The 21140-nt window shown below is 44.9% G+C and overlaps 1 protein-coding gene across 1 annotated transcript; it reads left to right on the forward strand.

Moving 5' to 3' along the window:
- The first annotated feature begins 474 nt into the window (after positions 1 to 474).
- Positions 475 to 12930, forward strand: LBH (LBH regulator of WNT signaling pathway). The gene is made up of 3 exons (XM_063918934.1): positions 475 to 649; positions 4792 to 4888; positions 10725 to 12930. Exons 1-3 carry the CDS (start codon positions 624 to 626, stop codon positions 10908 to 10910), a joined length of 309 nt encoding a protein of 102 aa, XP_063775004.1. The 5' UTR covers positions 475 to 623; the 3' UTR covers positions 10911 to 12930.
- The last annotated feature ends 8210 nt before the right edge of the window (positions 12931 to 21140 follow it).

Here is a 21140-nt window from a genome sequence, read left to right on the forward strand (position 1 = left end):
CAGCTACAAGGCATTGTCTCTACAGGTTCCCCACCCAAGGATTATTATTTTAAGTCACAACAAGACCAACAAAGAATAAGAAGTCAGACATTGTTGCTGTGTGACTGTGATCTTGGGTGTGTAAGTGTGCAAGGCTCACAGTCACAGCTATATATAGCACCTGACATATACAGGTGACCCTCCTCCCCATTGTCATTGGGTGGGGGGCTACAGAAGCCCGGATACTCCATGAAGACACTGTGACATTGCTGCAGCAGAGAGAGACTGGCCTGGGGGACAGGGAAGGAGACACAGTCAGCATACAGGGGCTGCAGCGGGGAGGAGGGCTGAGCATGAATGTAACTCTCTCTCTCTGATACATTGTATCCAGGGGATGAGCCGCGAGCACAGACCATTCATGCTTTTCGTGACGTCAATGGCGGGGGGCGTGGCCCGGGACAGACCCAGCCCCCCTATGTTATAAAAGGCAGCGCAGCCCATTCTTGCCGGGACAGAGTGCTGTGGTCACCCCGGAGGGAGTAGTGCGGGCTGTGCTGGTTATAACGAGGACTCTGCTGCCAATAGGACTCTTTTGTGTCTGATCTCTTTAAAGCAGGACGTTACCCCCAGCCTCTCAGGACTTCATGTCTGTATTTTACCCCATTCCCAGGTAAGTGGCTCACATTCTTATCTATTCCTGTGCATGCAAGGAGGGGGGGACAGGGTGCACTGTGTATGGAGGGTGGGGGGCACAGGGTGCACTGTATATGTATGCGAGGGGAGGGGGGCACAGGGTGTGCTGAGCTTATTATACCCCCTCCCCCCCCACACACACACACACACACACACACTGGCATGTAGAGCAACCCCCCCTCTGTGCTCTGTGCCACGTTCTGCAGACATCCTGGCAGCTGAACTTCTCACTGGCAGGCTGCGGGTGGGTCTGGCAGCAGTTTAGAGCCTAGGTGCCCCCCAGGTGCCTGTGATGGGGGGAAAGGGCTTTGGCATGGTCCATCGTTCCCAGCCTCCCTTTGTCTCTTATGTGCACACTAGTCCTGGTACTGGGTGGTAGGGTGTTATACAGGGGGTGAGTGGATTAGCTGTACACAGCCAGGGGGTAGAGACACTGGGGCACTGTTACCATACACTGCAGGGGGTTAGTGGTATAGCTGGGACCATGGGAAGGGAAACTGTACTTACTGAGCATTAGATGTTCACAAACTGCTAAATGTCTGCATTTATATGTGAAGCATAACTTACCAAGGAGGTGGGCAGTGTGGCGGGGGCACTGGGTGCAGGTGGGCAGCGTGGCGGGGGCACTGGGTGCAGGAGGACAGCGGTCAGCGTGGCAGGGACTCTAGGTGCAGGGAGGCAGCGGTCAGCGTGGCAGGGGCACTGGGTGCAGGAGGACAGCGGTCAGCGTGGCAGGGACTCTAGGTGCAGGGAGGCAGCGGTCAGCGTGGCAGGGGCTCTGGGTGCAGGGAGGCAGCGGTCAGCGTGGCAGGGGCTCTGGGTGCAGGGAGGCAGCGGTCAGCGTGGCAGGGGCTCTGGGTGCAGGGAGGCAGCGGTCAGCGTGGCAGGGGCACTGGGTGCAGGGAGGCAGTGGTTAGCGTGGCAGGGACTCTAGGTGTAGGGAGGCAGTGGTCAGCGTGGCAGGGGCTCTGGGTGGAGTGGGCAGCGTGGCAGGGGCTCTGGGTGCAGGAGGCAGCGTGGCAGGGGCTCTGGGTGCAGGAGGCAGCATGGCAGGGGCTCTGGGTGCTGGAGGGCAGTGGGCAGCATGGCAGGGGCTCTGGGTGCTGGAGGGCAGTGGTGTTATACTGTGTTTTTCCATGCCCTGGTGTAACTTACCCATAGCAGGAGTGCACAATGGTCTTGTGTTGATAGATTAATTGGGCAATTGATCTTGTGTTCTGCATGTTTAATGTGAAGTCCCTTGTGTAACAGGATCCCAGACTCTGAGCTTTGTCTGCTTAATGGGAGAGCTGTCTGCTGCCTTTGTTTCCAAAGTATTAAACCATATATACAGGCATGGTGACTGTATATAGATGCTCTGCAGGGCTGTCTGCCTGTCTCCCCACTGTTATTGTAATGTAGCATGTTTAGCCTTATGGTACTGCTGTGTCCTGTCACTGGGGAGCTGGTGTGTGAGGCTGAGCCGGTGACGCTGGATTTGCATTGGTTAAAGGAGCTGATGTCATTGCTCCTACTGTCAGCTTAGCATAACGTGAATGACAATCCTCTGTGCCAGTCTCTGCCAATCTCCTCATCCACGCTTAGATGTGGTTATTCACCCTGAAGGGCCAAATTCACGAAGTAACTGCATCATTATTAGTCATGTGTGAGCATCTGCCCAAATATTCATGGGGGGCCCTCATATCTGACATCTTGGTCTTTTTAATGTACAGCGGAGCTGGTGGTTGTACGCTCCAGAACATTTAAGTTCTTGCACTTTCGATAACCTCTAACTCAAAATTCACAGAAGTTTCCTAATTTCCGTGTGGCTCAGTCTGTAAAATTTACCTTTTTCAAACTCCTACGGGGGCTGATGCAATAAGACTTGGAGAGAGATAAACTACCAACCAATCAGCTCCTACCTGTCATTTTGTAAACATCATAGAACGAAGGAGCTGATTAGCTGGTACTTTATCTCTCTCCAATGCTTAGTAAATCTCCCCAATTAGAAATATTGAGTGTTTGCAAAACTCCAGTGTTTCTTATGAATTCAACAGTTTATCTGCCAATTGGCTAGACCCGTAGAACCTTTTTGGCTTTCCTTCCTTCTGAATCTGACATAGATGTGGGGTCCATCCCCAAGTCAGTTTGGTAGTTACATTTGAGCCTGGACCTTTCACAATGCCTACTTTCCAAGATGTCTTCGTGTTTCCTATCGTACGCTAACCTGACTGATTAATGTTCGGCATGTTTTCCAAATTGCCCTTTTACAGGCTCTTGTGCAGTGTCTGGAGGGTTGTTTGCTGAAGGCGTGTCCCTTATTTACAGGTTCATATGTATGCGACAGTAAATGTAGTCCTTTCACCTTGGAATCTATTCTTCAAACTATGCCAAAGGCTTCGCAGCGGCTGTTATACAGCATGCAGTCATGTTCTGTAGGATTAATCATTGAAAATAAGGTTTTGCTTTTTGTGACGTTGGTCATAGGTGGCCCCATTGTTAGAATAGACTGGTAGGCCTGGTGATCTAGGGTCAGCAATTGTCTGGCTATGGGGAAATTCAGTGTTCTGCTTTCTGAAGGCTAAAATCAGGACATTTGGGTACAGTTGCTTTCATTTCTGTAGTTCTGATCATGTGCCGTTTTGATCATTGAGGTCCAGTGGCTTGGACTGGGAAAGCAGCACCTTAATAGACATCAATTTATATTAAGTGACTAGCGAGCCAGTTCTGCTTACCACAGCCTTAATAAACGTCAGTTGTCTTCAGCAATAAACTTTAAGTAGAAGCCGTCAAGTAATAAGTGTACTTGGGGCTGAACTGAAATGGTTCTGTCCTCTCTATAGCACGCCTCCCTCATTTGTGACCACAGGAGCAAGGGCTAACGAGGTGGTTCCCAAGCTCTGTCCTGAAGACACCCTAACAGTCCAAGTTTTAAGGCTATCCATGGCTGAGCAGTTATATTTCAGAATAAAAGATACTAATTTATCACATGTGCTCAAACATGGATATCCTTAAAACCTGGAAGGTTAGATCAAAGTTTGTGGAACCACGGTGTTAACAGATGCACCTTTTTTCATTTTTATGAAATTCGGATGTTTACGATCTCTCCTCATATCACCCGAAAATAAACATCGGCAAAGTGGATGTGATCTATTGGATGAGAACCTAAATACACACCTCTGGCAGTCCTCCAAATAGGTTATCCAGAAAGGTTGACAGTCTAGTGCAGAGGTTCTCAAACTCGGTCCTCGGGGGCACACACAGTGCATGTTTTGCAGGTCTCCTCACAGAATCGCAAGTGAAATAATTAGCTCCACCTGTGGACCTTTTAAAATGTGTCAGTGAGTAATTAATACACCTGTGCACCTGCTGGGTAACCTGCAAAACATGCACTGTGTGTGCCCCCGAGGACTGAGTTTGAGAACCTCTGGTCTAGTGAGAAGTGATAATTGGGTTGCATTCTGTAAACCAGCTGTTCTCAGCACCAGTCCTCGGGTATCAACAGGTCATGTTTTGCGGATCTCCGTAATCCTAAACAGGTGGGTTAATCTATATTGCTGGGTCAGTAATTATCCCACCTGCTTCCAGAGAAATCCTCATCACATGACCTGTTTGGAAAACTTGAGGGTTGAGAACTGTGGCAATAAACTTTTGCCTCTGTTGGGTTCACAGATCAGCCAGGCGGTGTGGTCACTTAGCTCTAGAACTTGATCTTTAAGAGAAGGCATTGCAAATTTCGTTTGGACTTTGCAAAGTTTTTTTTGGAAACGTCCGTTTTGTTACCTTTTGAGTGTCGGCTCTATGGTTTCTAAATACATAGAACTACATAAATCACAGGAGTCTTTAACGATGGCGGTAATTCCTTTAAACCTCAGTGGATTCCTCGTTTAATAGTAGCAGGTTCTAGATTTGTATCGCTAGTTCCGGAAATGTGATATACTGCTTTTTCGTTTTAAACCCCCTTACTACAGAACTCATTCATCTCTCTCGTTTTTTTTCGGTGGGATGACGCAGCCGCCAACTGTTTCATTAATTTTGGGATCATCTTGGTTATAGGAAACAGTTACACTACATATTTCAGTGTATGTAAAGCCTTGTGTGGATTACCGGCGTATTAATGTCACTTTCTCTTCTTTGCAGCACTGATTACTTGCGATCAGCTGAGATGACTGAGGTAATAATGAACACCCAACCTATGGATGAGATTGGCTTGAGCCCTCGCAAAGATTCTTATCAGGTATGTTACAGGTGCTTCTGCCACCTTTGTAGATAACGATTGTGGCAGATAAGGCTGTAGAAGCGTGCCCTTGTCTCCCTGGCACAGATCTGTACCCAATTGCAGGACTCTCCCGTGAAAGCTACAGATTTAATTAAAATGAGACCAATACGCTCCTGATTCTTGGTGCCTTGGTTTTGCACTGAAAGCAGGCAATGGGTTCGGTGCCGCTGCAGCACAATTTCCGTATGTAGTGGAGTTTTTATGCAGAACCTAAATTCAGAACAGCTGACTCGACTCAAACACTGCCATAATAAACTGTATATGGAGTGTGCACAGTGTTTTTTATAGGGCTGTAAGGCAGCTGGCTACATACCTTGTGAATCCACTTATAAAAGTGCATGATTATGTGTAGATAAACAGGCAGGGGTGTGCGGTGGAAGGTGGAGTGGATACTTGTCTTACCAGCGGTGCAGGCTTCTTCTGTTGGCTTTTGCTGGGGTGTGGTGGAAACAATGACTTTGAGGAACATTGGACCAGTCTGTTTTAGCACGAAACACTTCATACAGCTTTCTATAGTATTGGAACGATGAGTAGAGCAGCACCTGCCTGTAGTAATGTAGCATTAACGCTACTGGTTATGTCACTAGGGGGCGATGTATCATGCCTTGGAGAGTGGAGAAGTCCTATAAAGCAATCAATCCCCTTCGGTCTTTTATCTAGCAGTCTCTGAAATAACAGAAGCGGACTGACTGCATTGTGACTTCCATTTTATTTCTCTCCAAGGCTTGATACATCTCCCCCTTGGATCCAATGCATCCTATTTCCTGCGATTTAATAGGATGCTTGTTCGGCTTGTAAAAAAATCGCTTTCTCTAATGACTGTATGTGATGTCCTAGGACTGTCCTGATAATTTGCTGGTCGGCGCACCATGGTTTTTCCCTGAATGGGAGTCTGTTGCACAGTTGGCAGACGGCTAATATAACCTCAGTGGAAGAATGTTTTAGCAGTGATGCAGTAGCCAGTGAAGCATCTTTATAATTTATGTTGCTACAAAGTCAGTCGGCACAGTGATACAAGCAGGGTAAACGGGAGTACAGGGTAATAGCATGTACAGGATTCCACCTGTACGTATTGGTACAGCTGTGTTAAATATAGGGGGAGCGATGAGATGAGAGAAGGCCCTGCTTGTGAGATTACATTCTAGAGGAAGGAGTAGCGGTAGGTAGGAGGAGGGGAGTAGCGGTAGGTAGGAGGAGGGGAGTAGCGGTAGGTAGGAGGAGGGGAGTAGCGGTAGGTAGGAGGTGAAGGAAGTTGTGTGTGTGTGTATATAGGTGGAGAGGGGTAAGTTCTCTAGATGAGGGCTAGGAGTTTAAAATTGAACACTGAGGGGGGTAGGGGCCAGTGAATGGATTGGCAGAGTGGCATAAAATATTAGACAAGCTGCAGCGTTAAGGAGAGATTGAAGTGGACCAAGGCGGGTGAGGGTGATGCTATTTTAAGACTGATCTTTTGTTGTATGTTGTCGCGAGGTGGGACTGTGGCTTCCAGCCCAATTATCCCACCGATGAGGGATTGACAGTTGCCTTTGTGCCCATTCTCTACAAGAGAAAACCATTCATTCTCAGCACTTGTGTGTACTGCAGCTAAGGATAACACGCGAACCTCTTGCATGGTTGTTTTTGCACCAGTAAAGTGTGATGGTAGCTGCCAGGTCTGCGCTGCAGTTTGTCTCTCTAGAAACCGGTCGGTTTTTATGAATGGAATTTCAGCCCTTTTACATTCACTGCCCACATTAATGAGAATCGCTCGCTTGTGCGTGAAAGGCCCAGGGCTAAGTAGATTTCGAAGAATCCGTCTCGGACTCAGCAGCTGCTTTTTCAGATTTGTTTAATGAATCTGCTCCCTGTAATGTGCTGCAGTTTCCTAAGGGGGAATGTAGATAAATAACAAATGGCTCCTGGTCAGGACACTATCTCGGGGTATGAACGGTCTTGCGCTTTCGGACTCTGAAGGTATTTGCACCCATAACAAAATTTCTTAGACCCAATCTAGTTTGTTGCATGTTATGCAAGTGGACAGGGCCACCGGGGGCTAACACAACCATTGCCAAGGTTGCAAGAACCAGTGGCATCAAGCTAGATTCCAAAGCTCAGGGTTTCCCAAACTCTGCTTAAGCCACTCTTTAACAGTCCAGATTTTAAGAATATCCATGTTTGTGCACAAATTGCATAATCAAACTGACTGAGGTACTTTAGTCAACTGTGCTTAAGCATGTATATCCTTAAATCCTGGACTGTTGGGTGCCTTAAGGACATAATTGGGGAACCACTGCCCAATCTTAGGGCTACATCTTTGCTTTCCCATGGCAGTTATTACCTCTGTAAAGAGGTTTCCAAATACTGGACTTGTAATTTGGGTAGCTCTACGACTTATTTTCTATCCAAATCTTGAATTCTGTTATCTTAGAACTTCCAAGTTACTGTTATAACGCGAGTGTAAACACCAAATTTTGGTTTGCTAAAATATAATAGTCTGTTTTGGTCTGTTATATCCAAATTAAAGAAGTCGGCACTGGTTTCAATTTGACTGAATGATGGGAGGCTGAGTTTCTGACACCAGCGGCCCACTTTGCACAATTTGTTTTCCATTCAAACCGTATTGTATAGAATCGCTTATTGCGCGCTACAAAGCCATTCTCCTTCATCCATACTGGAAATGTTTTAATTAAATTAGGGTCTTGTGCTCCACTAGCTATTCCTGGTCTGCTGTTGCCTTCTGCAGACCTGCTCTCTGTACCTGGTGCTCAAGACTTTACTGGTGAATTGTTTAGTATTTGTTCTCAGGATTCTGCATATTCCAACCACCCCTTTGTCCCATTGCTGTCTGCTGCCTTATTTTCTCTCCCCTTGCTAAATGGGGAACTGCAATGGTGAACTTTCATCTTGTTTACTTAAGATCAGGGCAGGAAATGTTTAATGCAGATGATGGAGCATTGTATAAGTCTATAGTGCACCTGTTTCCTACACATAGCTGTCTGGTGGTCTGTGCCAGCTCTAGCTGTTCACTAGGAGCCAGTCGCTACGGCACTTATGTTAATAGAGCAGTGTAGTGTCTTAAAGTGATTTGATGACTGCTCGTAATCTTAATGTTGTTTTTCTTAATTGGTTGACAGGACAGATTGACATTTTTACTTAGACTTAAAGTTGAGGAACTAAGTAAATGACAGGGAGTTATGTAACTGGTTCAAGGAGATGCAGAAGCCCTTGTGGTTTTGGCAAGGTAAACTCAAAACAATTGTCTGGTTTTGCCTGCAAACTGATCGCCGCTTTAAATTGAGCAGTGATTTCTCCAACTTGTGTCTGTTAATCTCTGAACCAATTACAAAGCCCTCAAAACCTGCAAATTTATATATAACATTTGTCTCTCTTGAGAAATAGGTGGAGTCACCTTTCACTTAATTTGTGTGAATTGTCCATAGATTTAAATGTAATACCCACTTATTGCCAAACTGCCATAGAAAACAAAATATTTCCAATACGTCTAGAATGTTATAGACTGTTGGAGCATGCTGGAACTTGTAGTTCTAAAGTGGCTTCTCGTGTGCTTTGCCTACTGTTGGCATGGGAGCCTCTTCCAGGTTATCTGGATAGGGCAGTGCGTGAGCTCCCTAAGAGGCTGAAATTATGGGCAAAACAATAATCCATGACCCTAAACATCAAAGCTAGTCTTTCATCCAGTCTCTGCCATTGAGCTACTTGACTTATCCTGATCTTGTAGCTAGGACATGGTGCAGAATAATGCCTTTGCCAACAGAAGTAAAATCCCAGAACATCACTATTTGGCCTCCCACCATGGTTTGGCCATGAAGCGGGATTGTTTGTAATTTTCTATCCGGCAGTTGATGCTGTGTAATCTCCTTTTGAGGAGCCCTGGACCTTAATCCGCAGGATGCAATCCTAAAACTTAATGTTTTGCCACTAAAAATGAAAAACAAATCTGCATAGAGTGCACGCTCTCTGTGCCAGTGGCCAGAAGCCTAAAGGATAAGGAAATCAAATTGTTCTATTTAACGGTTTGCTAGATACACTGATTCACCCTAGGAATATTGATCCTCATCCATAAAGTATCTGGATACTCGTGAACTTAATCAGCAGTATGTAGAATAAGATCTAGGCAAGGGAATAGGTTTTGTTTTTTCTTTGCACATTTAACCATTAGTCCACAAGATTCCTTATCCTTTAAAGCTTTTCCAGTCCAGGTTTTATGATCTGTTTAGTCCAGGTGGTGACATCAAAATGACTGAGGTTCCAATTAAGTGGTGCTCAAGCATGGATAGCCTTAAAACCTGGCAGTAATGGGATAGTTTGGGACATATGGATATGGGAAGCGGTTAAAATGCTGCTAGTTGGGATCCCGGCGGTCACAATGCCTGGATATGACCTTAAGCATTTGAGTCTTAGCTGGGATTCAGTGTGGTCATGCAGGAGCGGTGGCCTCGGATCAGAAATCCCTCTGTTACCTACGTTTATCTGACTGCTGCAGAGGTGTGCTTCTGAAATCAATTTGGGTGAACGAATGTTGAGGGGTAAAAGTATTGAAGAGCGGAAATTTTGATGCAACAAAGTTACCAAGTCCAGTCTGCTGCCCAGCGTGACTAGGGATAGGAGAGGGGGTGGGGGGAGGGTCCAATTAGCATTTGTTGGAAGTACAGGCTTGATTAGAAATCTGTAGATCTGTGCACTTCCCGCAGACACTGGTTTTACTTTACGCTTAGAAAAGTTCCTGGAAGAAGAAATCAAATGGTTTTAAAATTTAATAGATCTACTTCTTGTGTAGGGTCTGTCTTCCAAATTGGCAGAAACAGTTGACCCTTTCTTGACTCAACTACAACTGTTCTAAAATATAGAATTTTGGCTACAATCTTTATTTATTTTTTTAATATATTTACAGTATTGGCCATTAGATATTAAACTATGGTCTTTTCCACTATACTTTGACCTTTGCATAAGTCAGATTAAAAAAATTGGTGCTGGAAACCAATTAACTAGGTAATTCCTCTACAGCGACTCAGACTGACCTCTTTACTGCTGCACCAGAAACTTGCCCAGTAAGATGGTTTCTAGTCAACGGCCAGTTTAGAATTCTCTTAACCAGCTAACTGACTATTTTTTACATTTTTTAAACATCAGATTTATTTTTTTTTATTGGCGTAAAAACATGTCTTTGAAAAGAACATAGAACTTTAATTACCAATTCCAACCCCCTGGCCATAGATCAATATATTTATATGAAATTTCCCAATACCCAAGTATCCATATGGTGTTCACTCCCATCAACTTTCCTCCCCCTCCCTTATACGCAGTGCGGTCAGAAGGGGCCAATCAATTCCACTGAGCAGGAACAATCAAAGGGTCGGATTATACTGTACATCAGCGATCAGCCCCCTCTACAGATTGTCAAATATATACTGCTGCTCAGACTGAGGGATACAGCACTTATGGTGGTCATCATAGACCACCAACATCACAGCAGCTTTTCTCTGTTCTGGGGCAGGGGGGGTGGGGAGCATGAGATTACCTGCCGCAGACCTGGGGGCAGAGTTGAGCTTGCAACCGGGGCAGGGAAGGCCCACCTGTTTATGGTCACATCTCATGCGACTATGCCAGGGAAGCGGTTAAGCTTGAACGAACAATATAATTTGATCAGAACATTTTGAAAGTACAGTGGGAATAGCCCTCAAACCATTTTACTGCAAAATCTGACCTGTGGTTGAGGCATGGGGACTGGTGTGAAAATTTAATGTGGTTTGTGACTTTTTGAAAACTGACTTTTTCTCTTACCTTTTTCCCTCAGATCTTCCCAGATCCATCAGACTTTGAGCGATGCTGCAAGCTCAAGGACAGACTACCCTCCATTGTTGTGGAGCCCACAGAGGGAGACGTGGAGAGCGGGGAGCTGAGATGGCCTCCAGAGGAATTCCTGGTGGAAGAGGAGAAAGAATCGAACTGCGACACAACAAAGAAAGATAAGGAGCAGTAATGATGCAGCTGGATACAATGTAACCTTTGTTAGTTGTAAGAGGAAAGGCCCACTAATGGCTCGACTAGGAAACTGTTAGGAAGGAATTTTTTTGTTACCGATGACAATTTCAAAGACGCACCGGTGAGACTTTCCTTTTTTTTTTCTTTTTTTTTTCTTGTGCAACCAGCCTTTGATGTGATTGAGCAACAAAGTCTCAAAGAAGTATTAGGTTTTTGTTTTACTTCGAGAATACTGTTTGAGGTCTTCCTCCAAGGCTAGACACAGCAGTAATCTTGGTTAGATCAAGGCAGTAAAAGAAGGAATTCTTTGGACAGACAGACTCAACCGGTAGTATGGAATCTGCTTTCTGCAAGAATGAAAGTTCAACCCGTGCTCTTTCCAGCTGAATGTTCATCCACGCTGTCTAGTAAAACAATCAATTGTCTTTCGCCTATGCCCACCAAAGTGATCTTCTGATGGTCTGGCTGTGCACCCGCGTTCCGCTCTTGACAAGTGCTCATCGAACAATGTAGTAAGCCCTTTGTGTGTGGATCAAAAATGAAGTCCGTCTCCACGATGACGCCAGTGTTCATCCATGCACAAGAAGAGTTATTGTCATGTTGCAGTATTTGTGTCCTGTGCTATGACTTGTCTGTCCAGTTGTGTTCATTGACTGAAAGTGTTGTAGGGTTTTGATCCAAAAGTAGACCACGTTGACAAGTGTTTAGGATTCTCTGGGGGTTTTTAAAATCATGAAATACAGAGCTTCCTTCCCTGATAACGAAGAGCTCCTGTGCATCACTCAACGGCACCGAATGTGTCCAGGACGTAAAATCTGTGCATGGGCGTTGCGCGTTTGCCGATCACAAATGTGGACATGCGACAGACATTTGGCAATAGTGACAAGTTATGTTTAATTTAGTAGACTACCATTGTTCGAATTGAGACGTTTGCCAAAAAGTTAAGTGGGGAGCAAGGATAATTTTTCTCTAAGTAAACTGGTGTACGAGGAATGGAACTTTTAAAAGCTACATTTGCATTATGCATCGCGGATATGTCCAATTGTTCTACATGATGTTGTAACATCAGAGCCTGTTTTCCATGTCCTGTCAACCATTTCCTCAATGCAGTTTCTCCTCAAACACCCTATTCACAATTTCTCAGGTTGTGATGGATGAATCTATTCAATGACAGTACTAAAAATATACATCCGTTTCTGCAAGATTCCACGTTCTCCACACAAAATGCACCCCCCCAACCTCCTGTTGCCCTGAGCACAAACAGCTATTGTCATTGTATTTCAAGCCTCCTTTAGAGAAACTAACTATCCATTGAATTGAAAATACCTCAGTATGAAAATGCTGGTGGAAGAGGAGGAAAGATTGCATTACATTAGATGGTTCATCGTTCCTGTATGCCTGTTTTGGTTCTCTCATGAATATATAGCAATAATTTTGTCTGTGCTTTGGACCGTCAATGCAAAATGTAAAGCTTCCTCTCGTGTGTGTCTTGCAAGTGACACGTGTAAAATGAAAAATTTTCATGGATTTGTCTGCATCTTCCGTCTGTCACCAGCCAATAGGTCTCCAGGCTTGTAGTGTTGTGTGCCTGTCTCGTTTTGACCTTCGGTGGTGTTAAATGGACAACAGTTTGGCGCTCCAGCCATGCTCGGTCAACCCCAACTATCTTGTGGTCTGTTCAGTTAGAAATGTAGTGGAAATCCACTGGGAGGCCCAGACTTCCCTGCTTCAGGGTCCACGCGTCGGTAAAGCTCCAGCAGAACCTTGGCGCAAAGATCAGCTCCGGTGGAGGAACCTAATCTGCATTTGTTGTTTCTCGTTATAAGTATTGTATATTTCCAGTTGTTACGAACGTCTGCGAACAAAAGCACTCAAGTAAACTGTTGTATAATAGTATATATATTTCTGTAATTTTTGAGGCTCAGGGAGAAGCTAGCTTTTTTTTTTTTTTTTTTTTTTTTCCAAACAACTTTTGTCACTGTGACGGTTGTAAATAAAAGTTTGACATTGCTTTCCAAGCCAGTGCTGTGGTTTCATTTTTGGATGGAACAGATCTCTGTACCCACCACACCTCCTGTCTGTCAGTCTGCTTTGTGTCATTCTGGTACAGTGTGCTTCACATGCTATGTAACTGCCCCGGGAAGGGTCATCAATCAGTGGCCAGTGTTGGATGGTAACTATAGGGGTTGTCAGGCTCGGAGTCTGCAAAGTCACGCAAGAAGCAAGTCTGTTTTATTCATGGCTCACTGGCTGCTGCAGTGTCTCAGGAACTCTGTTGCCATGGCCTGGTAAGTCAATGTAGGAGATGTGTTTGTTTTTTTTAAATCCGTTTTCAACCTTTTAAATTAATATTAACTTTAAAATAGAGCAGAACACTGCTGGGAAATGGGAAGCAAAGCGAAAGTATATGCAATTGATTGTTGCATCACACTCGATGGGGGTTGGGATTGATATGCCGTCTGTCGGAATACCACCAAGGCATCCTGATGGATAGAATCCTGGTAAGGTAAGTATACTTACAGTACCCCCATCCTCCTAACCCTCCCTTTCAGTAGCCTAGACCTAACTGTTCCTCCCCGGTGGTAACTAAACCTAACCCTTCCTGCAGCCTAACCTGCTCTGGGGGGGTGCCTTAACCTAACACCCCTCCTCCCCACAGCCTAAACTTAAACAACCCCTTCCCTCGCAGCTTACCTCTCCGGCCTGGTGGTGGCTGTTCCTTCTGGATCCTGGCTTTTAAGTTTCCAGCGCCAGGCTGGAGACCATATTGGGCATGGCGGTGTCGGTGTTCCAAATAGTGTCATGATTCCGGTGTCTGTATTCTGACTGCCGGGTTGCCCTCTAGGGCAGGCATTCCCAACCATGGTCCTCAAGGCACACCAACAGTGCAGGTTTTAGTGATATCCAGGCTTAAACACAGGTGACTGAATTAGTACCTCAGTTATTTTGATTTAACCATCTGTGCTGAAGCCTGGATATCGCTAAAACCTGCACTGTTGGTGTGCCTTGAGGACTGTGGTTGGGAATGTCCTCTGAGGGTAGAGTTTGGGAGCCATTGCCCTAGAAAGTGTCTAACAGTTCAGGTTTTAGGGAAATCCATGATTGAACACAGATGGTTCTAGAAGTCACCTGTATGGCTGCTGTTAAATCCTGGATTTATTATGCCTTGAGGACCGTGGTTGGGAAACGCATCTAGTACATTCTATAACAGAGCTGGCCAAACCAGTCCTCGAGATCTACCAACAGTTCACATTTTCCAGATCACGTAGATGGTGCTCAGGTGTAGTCATTACTAATTAAGATGTGCTGCATTCATTCCTAAGTGACAATGCTACAGAACTTCAGGAGGCCTGGAAAACGAACTGTTGGTAGATCTCGATGACCGCTTTGGCCAGCCCTGTTCTATAAAATGATAGCTCGAATCTGGTTGCTATGAGCACCTTTTTGTCTTGAGTTTGATACATCTTCCCCAGTGATGTCTGAGGTTTTTCATTAAGCAGGACCTACAATGTACCATGTTTTAACACTTAAGGGTATAGTCAATTGAGGTCAGATCCATTACGACATGCATTTGTCGGAATGGATCCGACAAGGGCTATTTAATGCCCATCTCAATTTGACTTTAAAAAAAGTCAAATTGAGATGAGGGACCGGAGAGGGGGGAGATCAGCGGGCAGACGGGGGACAGCAGCGCTGCAGGAGGATGTGGCACAGCCGCCAGACCTCACGGCAGCATCCACAAGGCTCCAGCAAGCGGGACCTCCTCCCCCCCTCTCCTCTCCTCTCTCAGGTCCCTCATCTCAGTTCGGCTTTTTAAGTCTGAGATGGTCAGAAACAGGGCCAAAACCTGTTGAATTTGGCCCGGTTTCCCTCAGAAGCACGTGAATCGGCAGCTATACCGCCAATTCACGTACTATTCGACAAGTCGAATTCCCCAACTTGTCAAATAAAAAAAGCTGGGGACTGAATGGGTCGGAACCCCTTCCGACCTGAAAGTCAAAAACTGTCTTTTCGACGAGACTGCAGTTTTGACCTTAATTGCATATACCCCTTAATGAATAATGGACAATACACAGAATACTATATTAATTACTACCTACAGGTACGATCCCCAGTTTCAGGTGACTGGCCTTATTAGTTTTATGTTGTCATAAAACACTTATTAAATGCAGTCTGTGGTATTGCACTTTGCTGTGTTTTTCAGTAACGTTTTTATGAAATCAGGCAGATTTATTTAATGCGGTGGAATACAACATGGATTTAATGTGGATACAATTCCTTGAAGAACCTAATGTAGGCCCTACAACCGAGCTGATGTATCCCTGAGAAAGGAGCATAAACGGCTTTGCCCAGTGAGGATTTATAAATTACATAAAGCACAAGATGCTACACAGTTGCAGGAGAGGACGTACAAACCAGAGCGTCTTCTGTGTATCTGCACATCTCTGCTTGCACTGCCAGTTTTAGCATCTCCTAACAGCAAAACTGTAAAGGCATGCTGGGAGGTGTAGTGCCGCATGATGGGTACTCCTGTTATGCACCATGATACATAGCTATTCCTTGATCACAGCAGATGTGTATTACGCCATTACTTGCACAATTTTCCCAGGAAATAAATGCTACAGACATTGGTATCAAATAGCCTGCGCGTAAATTGAAATTGCAGTTTTTAGTTTGCAACTCTCAGGGCTTAATTGACCCATTTGGACAGCCTTTGAGAGAACCACCCAATCTGAGATAAACAACCAACGTGGCAGTTGGAAGCTGATTGGCTGGTCCATTATCTTTCTCCAAGGCTCTAGTATGTATGCCCTGAATGTGTTTACTTGAATGACTCTTAAATGTTTTAAGCTTATATAATCCAGTTTGCTGATTACCTAGTTACTTCACAATGAAGTGGAAAAGCAAAAATGGATTATGCATGCACATTACACGTCGCTGTGTCTGTGTTGGAATATTCAATAGTACATCAATGACCTCATTCCCTACTTGGTAAAACGAGCATTCCAATGCGGAGACCCTGTGCCACGTATCAAAGCTGCGGAATGTAAACCGATCCCTTACTGGTCAGTGTCCGCTTCCATATGGGTAATGGTAATGTCTGGCTGTAATGTGCACTGACACCATTGCTAAGTAAGAGCAGCCGTTTCATGATAAAAGCAGAATCTATACTTGGCCCATATACAGTACATGATTATATGGTTAGTGTGCTACCTGGGAATGGAAGGTGAACCTATGATCTTCCGTAGACCTAGACAATCCGTGACTTGCATGTATCAGGTGTGTGACCTGTGCCAGTCCTGGCTGCTGGGAAGATTTGCGTTACACGTGGCTTTCTCCAAATCTGCCCGAGCACTTCTGGAAGTAGCCTCATTTAATCAATAATCCCTACTTTGCCCGTAATAAGGTGTTTGGTATTCTATTGTGGCGTTTAAAATGAAAACTTTTGAGGGCAATTTTTTAGAACGTATGCTGGAGTATTTACTTATTAATTACTACGTTTTATTTATAAGGCGCTACAAGTGTTTTGCAGCGCCGTACTCGGTGCTATTTTTCAGCCGGAACTGGGTTCCTGAACTTCATTAAATATGACCTAATCAGGACCTGGGTTCCTGAGCCTCTCCTGGGCCAAAATTTATTTTCCATAAGATACATTTTATTTTAAAGTCCGTATTGAGTGCCTGCTTTTTCTAAAATAAATCTATCTATTACTCTTTTTATAGCTCCACCCCCAGACCAGAGTTTCTGAACCTGTTTTTCCAGAAAAATAGTTCTCTTCGTACATACGGCAGATATTTAGAACAATCCTGGGTACACAAAACTTAACATTACAGTAACAATTAGCACCACAATTCACAGTACACACTACAGCCAAGAACCTAAAGAGTAATCAACATAATACTGCGGGAAGGCAGCTACTGGATGAGATAAACGGTAACGAGCAAGAGTAGATGCAGGTATAGACATTTGCGGCGTAGGCAAGAGCTGTAATTGAAGTGAGAGAAGAGGGTTGTGGGAACAGGAGCGAAGAGGACCTTGCTCCAAGGAGCTTACAATCTAGGGGGTGGGGGGAGACAGACAAGTGACATGAGGTGCGAGCAAGTGAAAGGCGGACTGATGGTAGGAATTAAGCGAGGCATAGATGGCCAAGGCATGAGGTAGGGGGTTTGGGGAGTGGCCTCAAACTAGATTATACGGAAGGGTAGGCTTTGATGAACAGGTGGGTCTTCAGTGCCCGTTTGAAAGGTTGGGGAGAGCCTAATAGAGCGAGGGAGCTCATCTCAGTAAAGGGGGGCAGCACCAGATACATGGCTGCCTCTTCAATATTGCCCCAGCATGGTTAGGTTTAACCAAGTTTGTTACCCAGCTCATAGGTGGTCAGCGCAACTGGCACAGCCAGGATTAGAAGATTCCCGTTTCTGCACTGCTCGGTAGATGTGGAACCACCAGTGCACCTGCTCTATCCCTGGCCCCAGATGCCTTCACTCCACCAAGCTCCTCAAACTACTTCTCTGCATGCACGGTCACCTGAAAAGGTGGGTCCCAAAGGTATTGTAGGACCTCAGTTACTCCAAAGGTAATAGTGTTAAGTAAAGTGCCGGTGGTTCTTGCAGTGCACAGCTGATGTTCTTGCAGTAGGTGCCTCTGATGACTGATTGATTTGCTAACTTAGGTTTGTCTTTTAAAGATAGTGTTGGGTTAGGTTTGAAATATATTATTGTAGAAATATTGTGGCCTGTAGACCTGCTCTTATAACGGCTTGGATTGATGGCAGTTGTGATGGATGTTCTGCCACAAACACAAACCCACTTACGGTGTGGTCCGACAAGGACCGTAATGTCCATCTTTCAACCTCTGGAATGTATAGAAAGGTATTTTATTTGTAATGTGTTTACAAACATGTAAAGTACACACGCAAACGCCAACAGAACATCATGTATATATATATACAGTAAGCAGAAGAACAATAGGTGAATACGTCGGCAATATCTCAAAAAGTAGAACTCCTAGAAATGGATGGTATTTTCCGAATCGGTGGCACAAAAATACCCAGAACCAGGGCTAAAATTCCAGGCACTACGTAAAAATGATTTTTTTTTTGTTTCCCAGTGATGATATAGTAAAGTTTTCTCTGTTAGCTTTTTGTGGTTTGCAGCAAGCCCAATGAAAAAAATTAGGTGTGTGTTTGTGTATATGAATATCGCAAATCACTGCGGCTGACTCTAAGAAGAGTCTGTGTAATTATAGTTTTTCAGTTTTTAGTGATTTAGAATTCTCCATTGTTCTGTGGTTTTCCTGGTAAGCACAGTCACTTGGCAAAAGATGCAGTGTGCAGAGAGAATTTTTTTATGCTCCTTTGAGCCCTATATGCATTGTAAAATCCTCCCCCTCCTTTTCCCCCCTCTGTTCTCACTTGAGTGCTATGTGTGAGAGTGGAGGTTCAACTGACAACACAAGTGGTGTAATGAGGCTATTTTTGTAATTATGCCTCACACAAATGGGGTAATGGGATGAAGCCGGGCTTCCTACTATAAAGTGGGTGACATAACGTTATTATTTGCAGCAAATAACCTCATTGCGCATCTGTGAGAGCAGGTAACCCTCTCTGATCCCGCCAGGGAGTGACTGGAATTTAAAATAGGTCCTGAAATCCCTCCTACATGCACATGTAAAGGGGGCGTGGCCATACTTCATGGGTGTATGCTGCTAGTCATGGTATAATGGCCTCACAACACACCCCGCCTTAGCATGCCGGCAGAGCTGCTTGGCTAGGCATCCATATGGCCGGTTTAGCCCAGCAGTGCCGGATAGACAGTCTGCCCGTGGATCCCGCCCTCTTCCCTAACTAAGTTGGTGGGCTCTAGGAGGGTTCTCTGATCTCCCAGGAGCCCTGGGGAACTGCCTGAAATTCCAGGACAGTAGACCAGTAAGAACTGCACCTACTGTTTGATTAATCAACACTCCTATATGGGATTGGTGCTTTAATTTTCGATTGTGCACTGTCAGTGTGTCAGCACGGGAGCAACTGTGCACCATGAACGCCGACGCATTTCGCGCTGGCTATCTAAGTACATGTGTGACACTAGCTTAAGCAATTTTCGAGTCAGTCCCTGCAACGATTGGCTGCAAAAAACAGTTAAATATTCAACACTAACAAACTCCCCCTCACCCCCTAATTTCTTTGTTCCCGAAGATCTCATCTGTACTTTCTAGCACCACCGAGAACCGGGGTCTGGTCATCAGTTCATTTTTATTTTGTTTATTTTTTGTTGTGTATAATTAGAGTCGCATGTCAAGTGTAGAGTTACGTAGCAAAATATCTTTAGCAGATGACTTCTATTATCATTGAGCTCTGCCTGGTCTGCAGTTATGAATAATGCAGAGGCAACCTAGTGACTTTCCATATTATACCAAGAATGTATATAATGAAGGCACTAATATGAGATCTGCCACTCAGGGGCAGATATATTAACATGGAGAAGGCATAAGGAAGTGATAAACCAGTGATATATGCAAGGTGATAAAGGCACCAGCCAATCAGCTCCAATATGTAAATGAACAGTTAGGATCTGATTGGCTGCTGCCTTTATCACCTTGCACATATCACTGGTTTATCACTTCCTTATGCTTTCTCCAGGTTATTACATCTGCCCCGCAGTCTCTTGTCTTTCATTCAGTTATTTTTTATATCTACAATGGGCTTCAAAAATGTAATCTGGGCTATTATGGGGTTTCCCAGGCTCGGTGATACCTTACAAGTGTTGAAGAGCCTCTGTTCTCTTAAACCGCTAAAGACTCGTACGGCCCGTGCGTTACACCGTGCACAGAGGCGCAGTAGCGTTTGAGATGCACGGTGTGTGACACGTACTTTAAGTGTATTTGGTGGTGACGGTGAGTCAGACAAATGGAGGTGGTCCATCTTATGTGCGTAATATGGGAGTATTGCATAACCGGTGGTAAACTCTGTCTGATTCATGGGTGGATGGTAATTTTGGCAAAGCTGCGGCTGTGCGAAACTATGCTAAAGCTGCAGGAGGCGTCGTAAGTAAAAAGATGTCCGCTGTAAGCTTATCTTTTCTGCTGCTGCGTCCAAAGATGCAGCAATGGATCATCTGTGTTGTCTTACGCCAATCCACCTCCAGGTTTTTGTGGCACCTAGATCTGCCTTAATGCAAACCCTATCTGATTCTAGCTAGGTGTGAGTGCTGCCCCAGGATTGGGGGACATTGAACAGGGAACACAGAGACGGTTCCTGGTGACCTTCTTGAAAGTGTTGGCAAGTCCTGCCAAATGCCCTTGCATCACTATAACTACAGAAGTGATTGACACAATAGGACCTGAGGGCTATATCTGGGGTGAGATCTTTACACAACCACGTTGAGTTATTAGATCAGTGTCTATAAATTGCATATACTACTGGGACAATTCCTCGTTTTACCATCTTTTACGAGTCTTGGGCTGGTTACGATGTTGCACTGTTTTACCAAAGTGCACTCATGGGAAATGTTTACTTGCACCAAACATGTTCTGGACACTGGCGTCCATTTTACAGAATTTGATGTTTTTAGCTAAGAGCTCCTACGACTGCATCTGAACCAGTCTGCCTAATGGAGCCTTGGTATGGGCCTCAATCAGGGTAGTATGCTAATCCAATTAGTGTATACTACTCCTATTGCGTATTGACTGCTCCAAACCCTGGCATGACTGACGCACTGCGACTGTTTGGGGGACGTAGCGAGGGCAGTGACGGGGTTGTTTTACAAAATGGGGCATGTCACTCCCGCCCTGTTTTGTAGATGTGCCTTGGACAAGACGCTTCTGCCGTGTGTTCTGCACCCACATCTCATACAGGCCTTGTGTTAAATCACTTTCTGCAAAAAAAAAGAAGAAACAAAATAGATTGCGTGTGGTTTTGGCTGTACACAGTTATACACCATCAGCAGGTTCTGAAATATAACTGATAACTTCCCCATATTTAAAATGAATTAATGAATAAAACAGACCAGAGGCAAATCAATCACCTTCTCGTTTTTAAACCTGCAAAGTCAGGCGTTCTCACTTTCTGCAACCGGTTCGGAGTCTTTCCCTATAGATCGGTGAATGTTATAGGTTTGCATTTCTCTTTGTGATCAGCTTCTGTGTTTTTGCTTTTGTTGGGCTTTTATTCAGGAGCCTGATTAATGCAACTGCCCATTAATCGCAGTGTGTCATAATCCAAACTTTGCTT

The sequence above is a fragment of the Pseudophryne corroboree genome, chromosome 4 (assembly GCF_028390025.1).
Source record: "Pseudophryne corroboree isolate aPseCor3 chromosome 4, aPseCor3.hap2, whole genome shotgun sequence".
NCBI lineage: Eukaryota > Metazoa > Chordata > Amphibia > Anura > Myobatrachidae > Pseudophryne > Pseudophryne corroboree.